At 42.7% G+C, this 20,507-nt stretch overlaps 1 protein-coding gene across 8 annotated transcripts in view; it reads left to right on the top strand.

The window, feature by feature from the left end:
* FRY (FRY microtubule binding protein) overlaps positions 1–20,507 on the top strand; it is a 388,433-nt gene that overhangs the window by 110,817 nt on the left and 257,109 nt on the right. The window contains exon 1 of one of the 8 annotated variants that reach the window (XM_030563019.1): positions 17,924–18,156. The exons of the other annotated variants lie outside the window; for them this stretch is intronic. Coding sequence (XP_030418879.1) covers positions 18,096–18,156 — 61 coding nt within the window. The 5' untranslated portion in view covers positions 17,924–18,095. Of the gene's footprint in view, positions 1–17,923; positions 18,157–20,507 lie in introns of those variants that run through there. 8 annotated transcript variants of the gene reach the window in all.

Consider the following 20,507-nt stretch of genomic DNA (forward strand, 5'->3'; position numbering starts at 1 on the left):
TTCAATTTTGGAAAAACAACAAAAGTATTTTCCCTGAAATGCTGTAACTTAATAGCTGTAGTTTGATTACATACAGTGGGTGAGATTTTAAAAAGCATTCAACATCAGCCTATCTCTGCTCCCACTGAAGTCAATAAATTCCCATTGTTTTAAGGAAGTAATTACAATTTTGGCTTATTTTGTTAATTGGTTTCTTTGAAATAATTTGTATTGTATTAAAATAATTTCTTGTATTACTAATGCAGCGGATTTAATACTGTTGTTTCATAAACTCAGCAAAACAACCAGTTTTTACCAAAGTTGATTTCATCACTTCACGGATTAGTCATAAAGGGTATCTAAGAATGACTCTGGCAACATGCTGTACTCCTTTGTCCTCAGAAAATGCCATGAAAACACAATCATCTCAATTAACTGCTCCCATTTTTCATAATCCTTAGAAGCATAGTTGACAAAGTTATTCTTAAACCAGCTTCTCATTTGGCAAAACATGTTCAACAAGTCAACTTGGTAGGAAATTATTCCACAATAATGGTCACAAAGACAAAAATGAAATAGTGATGGGAAAACCTCAAAACACGTTTAGGTTCAGATATGCATTACAAAGTTAAGATGTCTGTTCAAAAATTCTGAGATTTTTATTCTTATAGAAATATAGAAAATTGCGATGGGCAAGACTTACTTAGGAAATCTGTTCTATCCTCATACCAGTGCAGGCTTGTTCCCTGCATTGTGTTTTCTACTAGTTCATAGATAATAAAGCTAGAAGGGATCATTGTGATGATCTAGACTGACCTGTATAACACAGGCAATATGACTTCCCTGAATTATTTCCTGTTTGAACTAGAACATACCTTTTAGAAAAAACATCCAAGCTTGATTTTAAAATTTCCAGTGATAGAAAATCCACCAGTACCCCTTGGTGAGTGGTTCCAGGATGTGGGAGACTATAGGGTAGTCTGAATTAGGTCTCTCCTATTGTGTACAAATACACATGCAGTGGGCTACAGTGAATGTGAGAATGTCTCTATATTCCGGTGGGAAGGACACTCTCCTGAGAGGTAGGAGACCCGTGTTCCAGTCCCTTTTCCCTGTCAGGCAAAGGTGGGAATTGAATTGGGGTCTCCTACATCCTGGTTAAGTTCCCTAACCACTGGGGTAAAAGTTATTAGGGAGGCTGCCTCCCTTCAGCCCCAACCATTTTGTGAATCTAATACTCCTTGCTTTTGTCAAAACGCCCAAAATTGAAACAAAAGTTTTTGAGTTAGGTTGAAGCAAAACATTTCATTTTTACCCTACTTGAAATGTTTTCAACTTTTTTGATTTGCTGAAAATATTTTTAAAAAATTGTTTTCAGTTTGATCCCAATTTTCGCCCCAGTTTTTCAGAATTGCTAGTGAACCAAAAACACATTATTTGCCCAATTCTAATCATATACCTAGAAACAAAGAATAAAGGCCATACTTACCAAATGGGAATTGTATATCCTGGGAAGCAGTAATTGTGAAAAGAATTATATATTATATTATTCTCCTTTAACTCTTTATTAAGTGAGTCCTGTATCATCCATTCTATTATTTTGTCTGGGATCAGTGCCTGGCTGACAGGCATGTTATTACCCATTTGATCCCATTTATTCTGTTTAAATAATGGCACATTTGCTTTCCTGTTCCGGTAAATCAATTGAAAATTAATACCATATCATCCAGTCTAAATTTAAATGTCCCAAGTAAAGGGCTTCCACCACTTTTTGATTTTACTGTCAGGAAGTCTTCTCTCTTTTTCACTCTACCTTTTCCCTTTAATTCAGTTATTTGTTGTTATGTCCCTTTGTGCTATCCTAAATAATTCCTCTAGTTTCTTCGTGTTTACACCCTTCAAATATTTGGGAACTGTTGTGTCCGCTCTTAATTGCCACTGTCAAAATACATATATTTAGCCCTTCAATCTTTTTTTCATAAACTATTCCCTGCAGTTTGTCACTGTTGTTGCCCTTTTCTGAACTTACTCCAATATATCAATATTATTTGAATATTAAATTGCAGTATTATAAGATTACATTTTATAAGATATTTTAAAATAGATTTGGGTGGCCAGATCCCTTAACAACTGAAATATATCTGATATTAAGGAACCACCAGATCTGTAAAAGAGCACTACAGCTAAGTTCCCTCTAAGCTGTGTGGCTGTGCAGCTGCCTATTAAGCCCCTTCCCCCTGGCCCCAGCATGGACATACCGCAGCGGGGAGAAGCGCCCCTCTCCACCGGCCCTAGTGCAGACCTGCCCCAGACTTGCCACGGCCAGGGGAAAGGAGTCCCTCCCTTGGCCTGACCCAGCCCAGCTGGAGCTGCCTCAGCTGGGGAGAGGCACCTTTCCCCTGGTCCCCAGCTGCTGTGGTGAGAGAGGGCTTGGGGGAGTCCTCTTTCCCATCGCAGCCCTGGGGCAGCCTGCACCCCAAACCCCTCATCCCTGGCCTGATCCCAGAGCCTGCACCCCAAGCCAGAGCCCTCATCCCCCCCTCTGCCCCAGCCCTGAGCCCCCTCCCACACCCTGAACCTCTCATTCCCAGCCCCACCCCAGAGCCTGCACCCCCAGACAGTGCCCTCACCCCCCACATCCCAACACTCTGCCCCAGCCCTGAGACCCCTCCCACACTCCAAACCCCTCAGCCCCACCCCCACCACATGAATTTTGTTATGTGCACCAAAATGAAGGTGATGTGTCATACATCACCTCCATATTGGTGCACATCATAACATTCATTCCGCACATGGATGTAAAGAATTAGATGAAACACTGGTTACCATTCTGCATGTCTAGAACATCCCTTGAACTTTCCTCTGGTCACTATTCTTCAGTGCTTGTTCAAAACCATTGTATAATGTTATGTGCTCTTAACAGTTACCTTGTTCCACTGGATAGGTAGCTGCATATAAATTGTGGATGAAGTGGTTCCTGTGCAACATATACATACCTATGAAACTCTATTACCTCATGATAATTAATAGTCCCCGCAGCTGGAACTTAGTAAATAATTCTTTTAATGATGCACAAGAAACAGAAGCCAGTTCGCTTTTGGAACCTCAGAGCCAGAAGTTAATCATGTGATTAAGTGCTTTGCTGAATTTGTGCCCAAGTGAGTAAGGTACCGTTTTTACACAGTTGTTTTTCAAAGTAGAACCATACTTTTAAAAATATTGATGCCTTTGTTACTCCCTCACCTAGATCCCCCTGGTGCTTTTTGCCTACTTTAAATCTCTTTTTTTCTATAAGCTATTCAGGGGCAGCAACTGTTTTTATTTTTGTTTCTTGCACTCCACATAAGTCAGCAATTAAACTGCCACTGGTGAGGTCCATAATCAGGGTTGTGTGGGTGGAAGCTGGAACAGCCCAAGGTGAGAATAAAGCCCTTAGCTGGCACTTTACACAAGCTAAACTTCCACAGGCAAAATTTAAATATTACACCACTTTCTGTGAGCAAAACAAATAAAACAAAAGTTTTCTGTAAACAAACATTAATTTAACAAGAAGTCAGACTGAGTGATGCACCTCTACAATGCAGCAACCAACATGGCATATATTAAAGGAAAATTGAGGAAAAATATATATTATATGCAACCAGGATATGGATCTTCAATTCTTAAAATAAAATTACCGCTACCATTGTCATTTGCTGTCTTTGATTGCTTCATTTTTGGTTCTTGTTACTTACCACTGACGACAGGGGGGCTCCCACGGCATGATCTGTTTCTGCTGAAAAAGACATTCTAAGGCTCTGATCCGGAAGACACTTAAGCATGTTCTTAACTTTACTACCATGAGTGCTCCCATTGATTTCAATGGAGCAGTTAATAACACGTTTAAGTGTTTGCAGGATCAAGGCCTAACTAAATTTTTCATATTTCATATCAATCTAGCCTGTTTACAGCCATCCCACCAAGAGATGTCATAATTTGCTACCATCCAAAGAGTTATATTTATCTTAGGGTTTTGTGTAGAACCCATTGATGTAATATCTAAGCATTATGTACTTTCTCCTTCAACATTGAACCCACTTTGTTTCTCATTTCCAAATCCAAAAAACAAACGTTGCATAGTAGCTATTGCTAGACCCAGACTTCACGAATAAAAGCACTTCTTACCTTGACATTACCTGACAAGACTTTTTGCATCCACTTTAACTCACTGAAAGCTTCTGAAACTCTGGCTTGAAGCCAGCTACTAAATAAAAACCGTTCACTTGAACAAATCATTCAACCAGGTGGAATTTAACTTACTATCTGACTGTACATCATACTTGACCAGACAGTAGTAAATACCAAATACAGCATGTAGAAAAACAGTGTTTTTTATATTGCCCAGTGGACTGTGATGAACACCCTGTTTATACACTGAAACCCCTGATTGCCATCAAAGAAGTCACCACTGGAAAAAGATACATTATTACATGCTGTTAATCCACTCTTCCATGTGCTGAGAACCAGAGACAAGGAGAAAAAATGCACAAAAATGAATTAAAAACCATACTTAAGTCAGGCCCCATGAGAAAGAGTTGAGAATTCACTTACCTAAAAAATTAATTATCTGTAGTGAAGTGTTCCCTCCAATTTTTTACGTCCATGTGCAGAATTAATTTTGTTATGTGCGCCAATATGGAAGAGATGTGTGACACACAAAAAAATTCATGCAGTGTGGATGGGGCCGAGGGATTTGGAGTGTGAGAGGTGGCTCAGGGATGGGGCAGAGTGTTGGAGTCTAGGGGAATGAGGGCTCTGGGGTATGGCTGGGGATGAGGGGTTTGGGGTGAGGGAGGGGGCTCAGAGATGGGGCAGAGGGTTGGGGTGCAGACTAGGGTGAGGCCAGGGATGAGGGGTTTGGGGTACAGGCTGCCCCAGGGCTGCAGTGGGAGAGAGGACTCACCCCATCCCTCTCTTGCCGCAGCAGTTCGGGGCCAGAGGAGAGGCACCTCTCTCCGGGTGCAGCTGCTCTAGCTGGGCTGGGCTGGGCCAAGGGAGGGCCTCCTCTCCCCTGGCCATGGCAACCCCTGGGCAGGTCCGCGCTTAAGCTGGTGGGTAGGCAGGGCTATCTCCAAGCACCAGCGCAGCAAGCAGGTGCTTGGGGCTGCCAATGGAAAGGGGCGGCACATCCAGCTTCTTGGCAGCAGGTCCCTCAGTCCCTCTTGGAGGGAAGGACTTGCCACCAAATTGCCGCCGAAGAATGAAGCAGCATGGTGGAGCTGCCGCCGATTGCGATCGCGGCTTTTTTTTTTTTCCCCTGCTGCTTGGGGCGGGAAAAACCCTGGAGCTGGCCCTGTGGGGAAGGACGCCTCTCCCTGCCGTGGCAGGTCCAAGCCCCTGCACAGGGCTTAATAGGCGGCCACGCAGCTGGGCAGCTTAGAGGGAACTTAGATGCCTTGGAATATGGCCAGGATACCAGTGTTTTCACTCCTAGTCCTGTGAAAAATATGATCTTTAATAAACAAAAATATTTCTGTTTTCTATCTCAGCCAAAACCATAATCATCTTTATTGTTGCATGTTTAGGGAGGGGAAAAAAGTACACCTTGCCCAAAAGAAGCGGAGTAAGGAGGGAAAATGCAGGTCATGTCCTTTGTGTTGGTGGCCCCTCATTTTTTTGAAGCAGAGATTCTTACTTTTTAGCATTGTATTTGCATTCTTTTTTTAAATCTTGAGCTTCCTGGACCTTTTCAAAGCTTTAAACCCACAAAATTCAAAGAAGTGTCTTCACCTCTTCTCGAAAATGAAAGGCTAATTCAACAAAACATCAGGCTAGTAATCGTATGGGAAACCCTTTTTTTATATGTGAACTTGCTAGTACTCTAGTTTTAAGCAGATCAGAAATTTAGAGAGTAGCTTTTCATTCAGTATTTTAACAAAAACAACTAAATGTAGGGAAATGTGAAAATCTTTACAACAAACTTTAACTTTATTTGAATCTCAAAGATGTTCTGGTTCAGTTTGGGAAACAGGCCAATGTTCAATGTCTGTTTTTAATTTATCTAAATCAGTTTACTTATTTAAGTACAAAATGTGATGACTTTCCCCCTGATTATTAAAACCTTTTTACTTTTGAAATAATTGGCAAGATCAGCAAAGATAATAAAACCTTTAAAGAAATATAGAAAGTTTTGTCAGGATTTCCTAAACATACTTGTTAACCCAAGGTCAGCATTCAAAGAGGAAACATTTAATTGTTCTCCAAAACACAGAAGCTGAGCTGTATTTGTGTTTAGTTCAACTCATAACAGAGACAATGTGGGTATTTCCATAAGTGAGAGGAAGTTATCCTCCAAATGATGTCCTCATGTTCTAAATATGCCAACTTCGACCATTAAATATAAATAAGTTAAATGTCTTAAATGTCTATGAAAGTATGAAACAGTTCAATCTCATGCAGAAACAACAGTAAAAGATCACTTTGATATTGTGCAAATATTTATTATTTATTAAACTTTTTCAATTTTTCTTATAACAAACCATATAAATCCTAGGTGCCAACACACAGAACAAATGCAAAAGTAATAAACACCAGAAATGAGGAAAAAACAAGATTCAGTAACATCTGTTTTATCTGGCACTTCACCAACTGGAAAGCTCTATAAACTAGCATTTCTGATCTTCATTGAAAGTCCGGTTTATAATCCACTTGGCGTGGGGCTGGCAGGGGGTTGGGGCATGGGAGGTGGTGTGGAGCGCGGGCCCTGGGAGGGAGCATGGGTGAGGGAGGGGGATTGGTGTGAAGCAGGAAGTATGGGGTGCCGGATCCAGGGGGCGCTCACCTTGGGTGGCTTCCCACAAGTGACGACCTGTCCCGGCTGTTCCTAGGCAGAGGCACGGCAGACAGCTCTGTGTGCTGCTTGCACCCACAGGTGCCACCCCCACAGCTCCCATTGGCCGTGGTTCCTGGCCAATGGGAGATGCAGAGTCAATGGGGGGGGGGCAGGGGCAGTGCACAGAGCCACCTGCTGCGCCTCCACCTAGGAACAGCCAGGACAGGTTGCCGCTTGTGGGGAGCTGCCCGAGGTGAGCGCCCCCTGGATCTGGCACCCCCCCCACTCGCTCCCATGCCCCAACCTGCTGCCCCGAGCCCCCTCCTGCACCCAAATCCTTCCCAGAGCCCATGCCCTGCACTCCCATCCGCACTCTAACCCCTAGCCCCGCATCCCCTCCCACACCCAAACTCCCTCCCTCTTAATTAACCAGCATTTTTCACTTCTCAACACCTCCCATTTTTCCAACATGCCTGATAAACCAGCTTTTACTGTATTTACACAATGCCTGGCTTCCCACATATTAACCGCACTATTTCCAGACACATATCAGCATAAACAAACAAACAAAAAATTAAAGAAATCAAAGTCAAGAGGGAAAAGGGTGGGAGGGATGGGAGACAGTAGTATGTGGGTTTATTGTCTCCCTTTCATCCAAGTCTCCTAAAGGGATCTTTAGTCAACCAGTTCTAGGAAACTGTCCCAAATGGGCCCACATTTTTTCCGGGGCTCCTTTGCCCCCACTTTTCCAAAATTGATCACTGGGGGCAGCTTTAATTTTGTGTAGTGCTTGGGGTGACCAGTGCACCCTAAAGATGATTTTGTGTAGAATGAAACATAATTGGAGGTCCAAGTTTGCTTCCGTATTCTCTCATATTGCTTTGTTCCACTGTGGAGGTGAGCTATTTATTGTCATTTCTTTGTTCCATTTTAGCCTCATTACATCAGTATTAATATTTTGGCAGGTTGTATAGTGTAGCTGCCAGTCTAGGGGAATGATATAATTCTACAAAATTTGAGTTCAGGCACTTTAGACGGTGCAGTTGCTTCCAGACAAATTCTGAGGTGAGCAGGAGACAGATTTGAATAGGTTGCCTGTAAGGTTCCTATGTCTCAGGGCCAGGAGCTCCCCCTTTGGTGGTATCAGGAAATCGGTGCTCATGTCGATTTTGTCTGTCAGGCAACCTGACTCGCAGCCAAGCCACTAAGAAATTGTTAAGTCAGGCCTCCTGGATGGGGGGCAGAGCAGACAGTCAGTAGATCAGGCCTTCTTGCCTAAGAGTTGAATACTCAAGCAGCCTGTGACTTTGGCGTCCTTCCTGAGGGCTAAGTAAATAAGCAGGCAGTGGCTCAGGCTTTCTGGGTAGGGGCTAAGCAAGCAAGCAGTCTGTGGATTATCCAGAACCAAGTGCGGGGCCAGAGGTGGGGGGACTCGTGTCCAGCCTGCTTCACTGGGTCTCAGTCCAGGACCCTTGAAGTGAATGGCTGATCCTGTCACAGGGTTGGCAGGGAAGCGTGGGGTTGCTGCCTTGCCTCCCAGCAATAGAGCCAAGTCAGTGCCTCATTTCCTTGGGCTACTTCCTACTATTGTCTGGTGGGGCTGCTCTGCGGCTGCTGGGGCATGGTTCTTCATCTCTGTGCCGAGCAGCTCACCCTCCATTGCTTCTCTGGGTCTCTCCATCTCTTGGGATAGTTTCTGGTCTTCTCTCCAGGCTGGCTCAGGGCAGTCGTCACCTGCACCAGATGGTTGTGATCTCCGCTGGCAGTTTCTTGTTGGGAAGGACATCGGGCTCCTTTCGTGGTCTGGTTCCAACTAAGCTTCAGGGCTCTGATCTGATACTGCCGGCCCTGCCACTGCACTTCCTTTGAAGGGGAAGGGGCAGGGTTAGCCGAACCCAACAGGAGCCCTCTGTGCCAGAATGAGGTCATTCTGCCTCATTACATTGCTGTACCTTATAGGTTGTATTGTAGTTGAAGAGAAGTAAACAATGTGATTAGGTCCTCACTTATTAGTTGGGAGGGAGATATGTATAGTATGCTAAATTCCATCCAGTTTTTCCACATTCTCATCTTTCCCTCAATTTTTAAAATGGGATTCCCAAAAGAAGGGTGAATTTTGTGTTGGCATGCTAACTTGGCCCTTATTTGACAGGCCGTACAGGTGGTGGGAATTAGATAGTTTTGATATCTACAGTCTGTAGAGCTCAATATAGTCATAATAGCAAAGAGTAGGACAGATCCTTCTTAATATTCACCCACATAGATGTTTGATTTGTGATAGTATATGTCCATTGCATGGCCTGGCTTATTATAAAGACATTATGATATTGCATCAGATTTGTGATTCTAAACCTGCCTAGATCGACTGGTAGCTGAAGTCTCTTAAAGGACATGATTCTTCCCTCTCTTTCCCCTCTGCACCCTGCCTTCCAAAAAAAAAGAATATAATTGATTTTTCTGAAAGTAGTATTAGGATATTTGGAGTGGGAGTAGCCCTGAACATATATGTTAATCTGAGTAGTGTGTTTATTTTTATCAGGTTTATTTTTGTCAAGAGGCTGAGAAGGAATGCTGCCCATTTACCCAGGTTGTTAGTAATTTATATAATAATTGGGTCTAAACTGATTGTAAATTTTTGCTTTAAATCTCAAGGGATTAGAATTCATAGAATCATAGACTTTAAGGTCAGAAGGGACCATTATGATCATCTAGTCTGACTTCCTGCACAACGCAGGCCACAGAATCTCACCCACTCCTGTATCAAACCTGTGTCTGAGCCATCCAAGTTCTCAGATCATGGTTTAAAGACTTCAAGGTGCAGAGAACCTTCCAGCAAGTGACCCGTGCCCCACGCTGCAGAGGAAGGGGAAACCCCCCCCAGGGCTTCTGCCAATCTGCCCTGGAGGAAAATTCCTTCCCGACCCCAAAGATGGTGATCAGCTAAACCTTGAGCATGTGGGCAAGACTCACCAGCCAGACACCCAGGAAAGAATTCTCTGTAGTAACTCAGATCCCACCCCATCTAACGTCCCATCACAAGCCATTGGGCATATTTACCACTAGTAGTCAAAGACGAATTAATTGCCAAAATTAGGCTATCCCATTATACCATCCTCTCCATAAGCTTATCAAGCTTGGTCTTGAAGCCAGATATGTCTTTTGCCCCCACTGCTCGCCTTGGAAGGCTGTTCCAGAACTTCACTCCTCTGATGGTTAGAAACCTTAATCTAATTTCAAGTCTAAACTTCCTGATAGCCAGTTTACATCCATTTGTTCTTGTGTCCACATTGTTACTGAGCTTAAATAATTCCTCTCCCTCCCTGGTATTTATTCCTCTGATATATTTATAGAGAGCAATCATATCTCCCCTCAGCCTTCTTTGATTAGGCTAAACAAGCCAAGCTCTTTGCGTCTCCTTTCATATGACATATGAGTTTCCTTTCCATTCCTCAGAACATCCTAGTAGCCTTTTCTGAACCTGCTCCAGTTTGAATTCATCCTTCTTAAACATGGAGACCAGAACTGCACACAATATTCCAGGTGAGGTCTCACTAGTGTCTTGTATAATGGTGAATTCCTAGATATTTAAATGCTATCTGCTTCCACTGGAAATCCCACAGACTAAGCAAAGCCCAGTACATGCATTTAGTTAATCCTAACTCCTCAGATTTGTTCTAGATAATCTGATATCCAGACAAGTGCCAAGACTTTTCAGTGAGTTCTGGTAATTTGGGTATCAGCCTTTGTGGATTAGAGTGATAGCATCATCCACATGCAAGCTAGTTTTTTGTTCCATATACAAAGCATACAAAGATCTGAGCAATTATAGACCCATTCATCTGTACGAAGTAATATACAAGGCTTTAGATCAAATGTTGAAGGAAAAAATAATTAAATTCATGGAGGTAATCAGAAAAGGGGAAGTAATGAAATATATGTTTATCAAAGGTAGATCATGCCTGTCCACCAGATGTCTTTCTTTGAGAAGAGATTTTTTAGATAAGGGAAATGCAGTAGATCTAATTCTAATATACTTGAACTTCTAAAAAGCATAGGAAATTATTAATTAAATTAGAGATGATGGGGATTAGTACAAGAATTGTAAGGTAGGTAAGGAACTGGCTAATGAGGAGAAGACAACTAAGATGAACTATCAGGTTGGAGGGATGTTGCTAGTGGAGTTCCTCAAGGACTGGTCATGGATTTACCTTATTTAATATTTTTATTAATGACCTTGGCACTAAGTCATTAGGAGTGTGCTAATGAAATTTGTTGAAGGTACAAAGTTGGGTACAGTACAGATGAGGAATTGAATATTAAACAGGAAGAAATAGATGACTTTGAAAACCGGCGAAACAGAATTTGGATGAATTTTAATAGTACAAAGTGCAAGGTCACGTACCTAGAGTCTAGTAAAAAGAATTTCTTCTATAAGTGAGGACTCATCAGTTGAAAATGACAGAAGAGGAGGAGAGAAATTAGGTCGATTTTAGATAAGTCGATTTTTAGAAGTCGATTTTATACAGTCGATTGTATATGTCCCCACTAAGTGCATTAAGTCGGCGGAGTGAGTCCTCAATACCGTCGCTAGCATCGACTCACGGAGTGGTGATCTGTGGGTAGCTATCCCACAGTCCCCACTCCCCATTGGAATTCTGGATTAAGCTCCCAATACCTGATGGGGCAAAAACATTTTCGCGGGTGGTTTTGGGTGCATGTCATCAGTCTCCCTTTCCTCCCTCCTTGAAAGCAACGGCAAACAATCGTTTCATGCCTTTTTTCCTGGGTTACCCATACAGACGCCATAGCACAGCAAGCATGGAGCCCACTCAGCTCAGTGCCGCTGTTGTGAGCATTGTAAACACCTCACGCATTATCCTGCAGTATGTGCAGAACCTGGCTAGGAACCGCCAGCATGAGGACGATTGTGAGGACATGGACACAGATGTTCCTGAAAGCATGGGATGTGGCAATTGGGACATCATGGCGGCAGTGGGGCAGGTTGATATAGTGGAACGCCGATTCTGGGCCCAGCAAACAGGCATGGACTGGTGGTTGCCAGTATGGGATGATTCCCAGTGGCTGCAAAACTTTCACATGTGTAAGGCCACTTTCCTGGAACTTTGTGAGTTGCTTTCTCCTGCCCTGAAGCACAGGAATACCAAGATGTGACCTGCCCTGATAGTTGAAAAGTGAGTGGCGATAGCCCTGTGGAAGTTTGCAATGCCTGACTGCTATTGGTCAGTCAGGAATCAATTTGGAGTGGGCAAATCTACTGTGAGGGCTGCTGTGATCCAAGTAGCCAAGGCAATCAGTGACCTGCTAACAAGGGTAGTGGCTCTGGGAAATGTGCAGGTCGTAGTGGATGACTTTGCTGCAATGGGATTCCCTAGCTGTGGTGGGGCAAGAGATGGAACGCATATCCCTATCTTGGCACTGGACCAACTTCCCAACCAGTACATAAACCACAAGGGGTACTTCTCAATGGTGCTGCAAGCACTGGTGGATCACAAGGGACGTTTTGCAGACATCAACGTGGTGTGGTCGGGAAAGGTGCATGACACTCGCATCTTTAGGAACTCTAGGCTGTTTGAAAAGCTGCAAGAAGGGACTTTCTTCCCAGACTAGAATATTATCATTGAGGATGTTGAAATGCCTATAGTTATCCTTGAGGACCCAGCCTACCCCTGCTCCCATGGCTCATGAAGCCGTACACAGGCAGCCTGGACAGTAGTAAGGAGCAGTTCAGCTATAGGCTGAGCAAGTGCAGAATAGTGGTAGATGTGCCTTTGGACGTTTAAAAGCCCATGGGCACAGTTTGCTGACTAGGTTAGACCTCAGTGCAACCAATATTCCCATTGTTATTACTGCTTGCTGTGTGCTCCGTAATATCTGTGAGAGTAAGGGGGAGATGTTTATGGTGGGGTGGGAGGTTGAGGCAAATCGTCTGGCTGGACACCAGGGCAATTAGAAGAGCATAGCAAGGCATGCTGCACATCAGAGAGGCTTTGAAAAACAGTTTTGTGACTGGCCAGGCTACCATGTGACAGTTGTGTGTGTTTCCTCTTGATGCAAAACCGCCCCCTTTGTTGAATTTACTTCCCTGTAAGCCAATCCCCCTCCCCTCTTCAACCACAACTGGCAAAGGAAATAAAGTCCCTATTGTTTTGAATCCATGCATTCTTTATTTATTTTTTTAAAAATGAGATCACTGACAAGGTAGTCTGTGTGGGGTCAGGGAGGAGAGAAGAACAAGGCCACATTGATTATTGTAGCCACACTACAAATCAAAGCTGTTTGAATGACAGCCTTCTGTTGCTTGGGCCATCTGCTGGAGTGGAGTGGCTGGGTGCCCGGAGGGCCCTCCCACCCCCATTCTTGGGCATCTGGGTGAGGAGGATATGGAACTTGGTGAGGAGGGCAGGTGGTTATACAATGGATGCAGCAGGGGTCTGTGCTTTAGTTTCCTTTCCTGCAGCTCCACCAGGTGCCTGATCATGTCCGTTTGCTCCCCCAATAGCCTCATCTCCTCCTGCGTGTTCTGATCATGCTCACTGAATGCTTTCCTGGCCTCTGCAACCAAATGCCTCCATGCATTCAGCTGTGCCCTATCAGTGCTGGAGGACAGCATGAGCTTGGAAAACATGTAATCACAAGTGCATTTTTTTTGCCTTCTGATCTGCGATAACCTCAGGGATGGAGTTGATATGGGGAGCATAGAAACATTTGTACCTGCAGGGGGGATAAAAAGGGAGAGTAACATTTAAGAACAAAAGGGAGACTCTTTCACAGAGAATCAAGCAATTCACAGCAGACAGCACATTTGCTTTAGGTACAAGGTCACATTTTTGCCTTTTATATTGAGCGCCTGATGGTATGGTGACACACACATGGCTGGACAACAGAATTCGGTTTCCGGGCAGCCTGGTAAGCCAAGGGGTATGTGGGGTTGTCTTCTTCTGCCTTCATAACATGTGGGAATGGTTTCAATCTGCAGCACCCTCCTTTCCCATAGCAAGCAATGCCAGTTGGGTCTACTGTTTAGAAGGAGGGGCTGCGGTCTTGGGGTGCATGTGCAGCACACCCCTCCCCCCACCACATGGCTATTCTCCGGGATGATCCATTTTAGCCAAGCGCAAACAGCCAAGCATGCTTGGGGTCTAATGTGTCGGTGATCAGCAAACAGAGGGGATTACTGTTCCCTTACAAAACTTCCCCTATTTCAACCGGGTGACCATGAATGATATCACTCTCTTGAGGCTGACACAAAAAGATGAAGACTGAATGTTGCATGAATGTGACCAAAACCCAGGACCATTTGCCACCATGCTTTGTGCTGCAATGATTCCAGACTACTTGCTACTGGTTTGGAGTGGTAAAGTGTCCTACTGTGGAGAAAGAAATAAGGCAGCTCTCCTGAGAAAACTTCTGCAAAGGCTTTCAGAGTACCTCCAGGAGAGCTTCATGAAGATGTCCCTGGAGGATTCCCGCTCCATCCCCAGACACGTTAACAGACTTTTCCAGTAGCTGTACTGGCTGCGAATGCACCCCAATTCTTCTGGGCAAATCAAACATTAAACACTATTGCTGTTTACCCCTTTAGTATAGTTACAAATGTTCATTCACCAGAGCTGCCTTCTCCTCTGTCAGGGTCCAGGAACCCGCCTTGGGAGGGTATTAGCTCTAGGGTGATGAAAAGGTCCTGGCTGCCAGGGGGAACAGATTTTCTGCTCGCCTGCTGCACATTCTCCTCCTCCTCCTCTTCCTCATCCACAAAATCCTCCTTCATGTTGCGTGAGACTCCCCCTTTGCAGGTGTCCATGTACCCAGTGGGATAGGATCCCCCCCCCCAAAAATGGCATGCAGCTGATCATAGAAGTGGCATGTGTGGGATGCTGACCCAGAGCAACCATTTGCCTCCTTTGTCTTGTACTAGGCTTGCCTGAGCTCCTTAACGTTCACATGGCACAGCTGTGTGTCTCTGTTGTAGCCCTTCTCCACCATGCCCTGTGGGATTTTGGCATATATATCAGCATTTCTTCTTTTTGATCGGAGTTCTGCCTCCACAGATTCTTCTTCCCATACAGCAATCAGATCCAGTGTCTCCTGTTCACTCCATGCTGGAGCGCGTTTGCGATTCTGGGACTCCATGGTCAGCTGTGTTGCTGAGCTCACCACGCTGACCAAACAGGAAATGAAATTCAAAAGTTCCCGGGACTTTTCCTGTGTACCTGGCTAGTGATTTGGAGTTGAAAGTGCTGTCCAGAACGGTCACTTTGGAGCACTCTGGGATAGCTCCCGGAGGCCAATACCGTAAACTTGCACAACACTGCGTCTGCACTACCCCAAATTTGACCCAAGAAGGTTGATTTTAGTTCTACTCCCCTTGTTGGGGAGGAGTACAGCAGTTGGTTTTAAGAGCCCTTTAGGTTGACGCAGGGCCGGCTCTAGCCATTTCGCCGCCCCAAGCACGGCGGCATGCCACGGGGGGTGCTCTGCCACTCGTCGGTCCCATGGCTCCGGTGGACCTCCAGCCGGTGTCCCTGTGGAGGGTCCGCTGGTCCCACGGCTCTGGTGGACCATCCACAGGCACGCCTGCGGGAGGTCCACCGGAGCCGCCTGCCGCCCTCCCGGCAACCGGCAGAGCGCTTCCCGCGGCATGCCGCCCCAAGCACATGCTTGGCACGATGGGGCCTGGAGCCAGCGCTGGGTTGATGGAACAGGGTTGGTTGTGTAGCCGCATTGTTTATAAAATTGACCTAACGCGGCTAAATTCGACCTAACCTCCTAGTGTAGACCAGTCCTAAGATAGGAAAGGAAAGACTGTAAAAAGTTAACAAAGCTAATATTGAGGGGTTTTTTTGCATTTGTGTATGTAACTTCATGAAATTTTTCTTGTGAGACTCACTTCATGCTTTACTATGCTAATTGTATTTTGAAACAGAAATTTCTATTTGAGCCACCTACATCAATAATAGAATTTGTCAGCAAGGAGAATAAACTATTATAGTCTTTAAATATTTTTTCTGTGCTGTGCAAAAATGGAATTAAGATGCAAATTTTTAATCCAAAATAGTCTCATCTATTTAATTAAAAACAAAGGTATATGAAAAATGTTAATAACACTTTGTTTAAACAACTAGAGATGATAAAAAGATGTATCTGTTCTATGAACTACAAAAGGTTTGAAATTGGAAAACTGATCTAAAGAGAGGTTAAGTGGCTGGAGAAGAACTAGGAACTCCTGATGTCCTGTCCTCTGCTACAGCCATTGTACAACATTTTGTCTAATGTACTACTGTGCTGTGGATCAGATTTTAATACTGAGTCCATCTCAGTCTGAGGCCAAAAAGGATCTGGGATAGTAGGGAGACAGCGTGCTCAGTACTTCTGGGGGAAAACACCAATTCACATTCTCTAGTGATTCCTGTGGCTGAACCAGAAGAGATTTTGATGGATTATGGAGCCCCATGTCCAGTCCTCCCTGTCAAGAAAGATAATTGGCCCAGAATAAGGTCATAAACACTTGAGTAGATAAGGATAGGGGATGAATGCACCCCTCCCCCCTTACCAGAATAGCATTTAACACCATTCACTGAAAGGAATGCAAACAAGTAGGTCGGTATGACATGTAGCATCTTCTAAGGTCTGTGTGGAAGCTGCTTTGTGTTTCAGCCAAAAGCACATACAATATGGACATCATTTCCTTTCTCTAGCACTGAAAACCCATTGCATTTCAGATTGCAGAATGTACTCTCCTAAGGAACAAGAGGTATGAAATTACCTTTTGAATAGATATTGACAACGTACAATGAATTCAGGATGCAAATGGCGATTTTGCATTTAGCAGAACCTGCTGCTGCCAAATTGCCCCTGTATTATAAAAATATTTAAAACAAATGCCAAATTTAATCTACAAACAAATATTCATATTGGGTGAAATTGATTCTTGTGCAGAGGTTAAGGCCAAGGCCTTTACAGCACATAAATTCCACTTAGTCCTTCAAAGTGTGACATTACCTGGTGCATAGAACTTGTGTTGGCCCTCTTTCCAAGGGTGAATTTCACCCATTAAGGATAAATCTGCAGAAAACAAAACAAAAAACCCACAGAGTTGAGAGTAATACTATAAGACTCAACTTCAGCAGTCTTGGTCAATATACCATCATGTGGATTTTTAAATAGTGCTTTAGGTATGTTTTCTTCATATGATAGATACATTGTTTAAATGGTTAGTTAAGTGTATCACATGTCATTGTTAATTTTAGATCTGCATTGATAAGGCCTTTTTTATTCCTGAAAACAATGTAAATTAATGATGCAAAGTAATACAGTATTTACATTAACAAAAATAATATAAAAATCTTAGTTGTGTGTCTGTACAAACTTATTGTCCCTGACCAGTTCCTGTGGCTAAAATAAGATCAATCTACTACATTTTTAGTTTGTTTTTAAGCCTTGAATTTTATTTTCCTTGCCTGACAGTCTGTCACTGATCTGGAAGGGTTTTTCTTCAAAGAGCATAAAAGCTTCCTTTTGCAAACCTTGCTGCTATGTACTTGACCTTATAAATTAAGTTCTTAACAATTTAGTTTATACTGTGTGTCTTTTTTAATATTATAATTATAGTTTTAAAACCAAACACATTTCCTTAGAAGTTATTCCAGTAGATGTTCACTGTGTAATTGTCTTTAAGGATGTGTGGTTTCTCACTGGCTCTTTGACATGGAAAAAGGATACTGTGTTGGTTTTGTCTCAAGGAATGTAAACTGTTTGTACTTGTGGCCAAAAGACCTTAGTTACAAAACAAAGGTTTTATCACCCATCCTGTTATCTGTATCCTTAACATTTCTTTACTAAATGCCTTCAGCTTGAACTGTGTGCTAATACATATATTTGGTATACATGGTTTGTTTATGCCGAACTGCATTAGCCAGTCTCATGTTCTTGGAGTGCTTGAAGTAGTTTCACTAATCTGTCAGTATAGTATGTACTTTTGGATAAATATAGACATGCAGCCACTCTGCAAGTTGTAGGTCATCATCATATGCTGAAGCTAAAAATTACCCCTTTGGTTATGGAAAGCCTGATCCGATTGGGAGGCCTGCTCTAACTTCAGCACTTGCCTATTTAAAAAAAAAAAAACCCAACAACAACAAAAAACCTAAATGAAATGCTTGCCTTGATGTTGAGGAAAGACATATAGTGAAAGTGTGAAACAGGATCATGAAACAAGTAATTTTTTTCTCAGTTTTAGTAAGAAAACAGTTTTGAGAATTGGAACTTCTCAGTTATTTTCAGTCTCATGGATATTACAGTAGCCTGTTGGAGAAGAGTCAGTGTGATCGGTTTTATTAAGGAGCTTGGTAGGTATAAAAACATTGGGACTTTGTGTTTTAGTGTGTCTCATTAGCCTGCATGGTGTTAGATTCAAAATCTGGCTCTCTTAAGTTAAACAAAATAATGTATTCTTTTTCCTGTTAAAGATAATGAGAAGTCACTAACAGTGTTTTGCTAAAATTGTACCCACTATGTTGCAAGTTTTTAACTTGCACATACTAGGTTGATTTTTCTGTTGTTTTGCTTGATCTTTGAGTTTGAAGAAAAGTTTCTGTAATATAATGTACAAGAAGTACAGATGAAATGGCATAATTTAGTTTTGTACTCCTCACTTTTCATCAGCTTCCTGCATATGTATGTATTAAAACTACTATGCTTTCTTAGAACTCTTACTATAGTAATTGTTTATCACATCAGAAAAGCAAATTATTTACAACATGAAAAGAATAAGCAGTGATATAACATACATTTTAATGCAGTTATCCAGTTTTCAGTAATGGCATAGGATCAGAAGGATATGTGGACAGGGGCGGCTCCAGGCCCCAGCACGCCAAGCGCGTGCTTGAGGTGGCAAGCCGCGGGGGGCGCTCTGCCGGCGCCGCAAGGGCAGCAGGCAGGCTGCCCTTGATGGCTTGCCTGCAGAGGGTCCACTGGTCCCGCGGCTTCGGGACCAGCGGACCCTCCACAGGCAAACCGCCGGAGGCAGTCTACCTGCCGTGCTTGGGGCGGCAAAATCCCTAGAGTCACTCCTGTATGTGGATATTTCATTGCAATGTCTATAATATTTCTTTCTCACATTTAAAAAAAATTCTATGCTGTTATAACCTGGTCTAAGTGAAAGTGTTCTGTAGGGAAGAATTAAATGTTTCTGGGTACCATTGGTTGCAGGTATGATAGAATTTAAGCAATAACTCAAGATACCAAGGAAAATTAGTTGCTTAATGGGGGTGATTCTCTAGCAAAATTAGACTAGAATTGCACTTGAAATGTTGGAGATATTTTTGGGATGATCTGATAAGAATGATATCTTGTACAGATTTTCAGGGGCAGGTGTTTTGTGTGTGTGTGCACGCGTGGATCTGTGTGTGAAAAATAAAAACCAAAAAGACCTATGTTAAACATTAAGTGTACAAAGTTAAGCATTCAAAAGTTAGGAAATGTCAAAATTAAGGTTGCCCATGCAACCTACAATCAACCCCCTGGTGTTTAAGCATTTTAATACAATCTAAAATTATGTGATCACATACTATTTTTTCCACAGGACTATACCCTATGGTGTGCATAGAATGGAGAGTGCACACTCAATGCTAATTAAACATTTTGTTTTATCCTTGTCATTTATTGTATTTCCCTTTGCATTTTTTACTGCATACCACTCAAATCCTGTACCTACTACAGAATTAATTTCCCATAGGATTTTCTATGATGCTGTCATCATAGTATCTTAGTAGGATAGTATGTGGTCATGTAATTAATGACTATATCATCATGCATAAGTGCAGGGGGATCACATTAAGGTTACATTTGCAACCTTATTTCTGGCATTTCCTAAATGTTGAATGCTTGGCTTTGCAACCTTTATATTCTGTTAATCTATTTTTTTGTATGTAAGACAGTTTTTTCTTTGCATATATAGATCCTTCAAAACTTACTACATAGTGTACAGGGTTCAAATGTCTTTCAGTGTTTCTTACAAATCAGAAGACAAAATTTTAAAAACTGGATGTTTGCATTTATTCAGCACTTATGAAAATCAGGCCTCCTTAATTTAGGAACCTAAATATATTTTTAAGATGCTAACAGGCAACCAGCTATGAAAATTTTGACTATAGTAATTAGTAGTAAAAAGGTTTTGCTCCATTTTGTCTGTCCTTCTGCAAGTGCAAAACTTGTCCCTACAATATATTCTTAAAGTATGTATCTACAGTGAAAAGTAATTGTGCAGATCCGCTCCCTTGTGTAAACAGTACCGTCTGTTGACTGTAGTGACAAATGTAAGTTCTCATTTATTTTACTAAGATCAGCATTACAGAGCCAACACTATGGGTTCCGTTCTGGCTCACAGATCAGCAGCAGAGTTGCTGATGAAGTTCCAGTTGCCGGGTCACATATTTTTACCCTTTTACTGTGCAAATATTTGACACAGTGTGCCAGACAGATGCAACAAAGGGCAGAAATTGCATACACTAGTTGTACAGGTATAAATTAGGATAGAATTTGAGTTGTCAAATCTTCTTAATGGTGGTGATGTTGCCTTTCAGTCCTGAGATTGAATATGTGAACCTGGCAGTTAGAAAATGATCATTTTACTTGTAAACTAAATAAGTTTAATGTCAGAAATTGCCACAATAAACCTGGAACCCAAATGTTATTTTAC

The sequence above is a fragment of the Gopherus evgoodei genome, chromosome 1, assembly GCF_007399415.2.
Source record: "Gopherus evgoodei ecotype Sinaloan lineage chromosome 1, rGopEvg1_v1.p, whole genome shotgun sequence".
NCBI classification, from domain to species: Eukaryota; Metazoa; Chordata; order Testudines; family Testudinidae; genus Gopherus; species Gopherus evgoodei.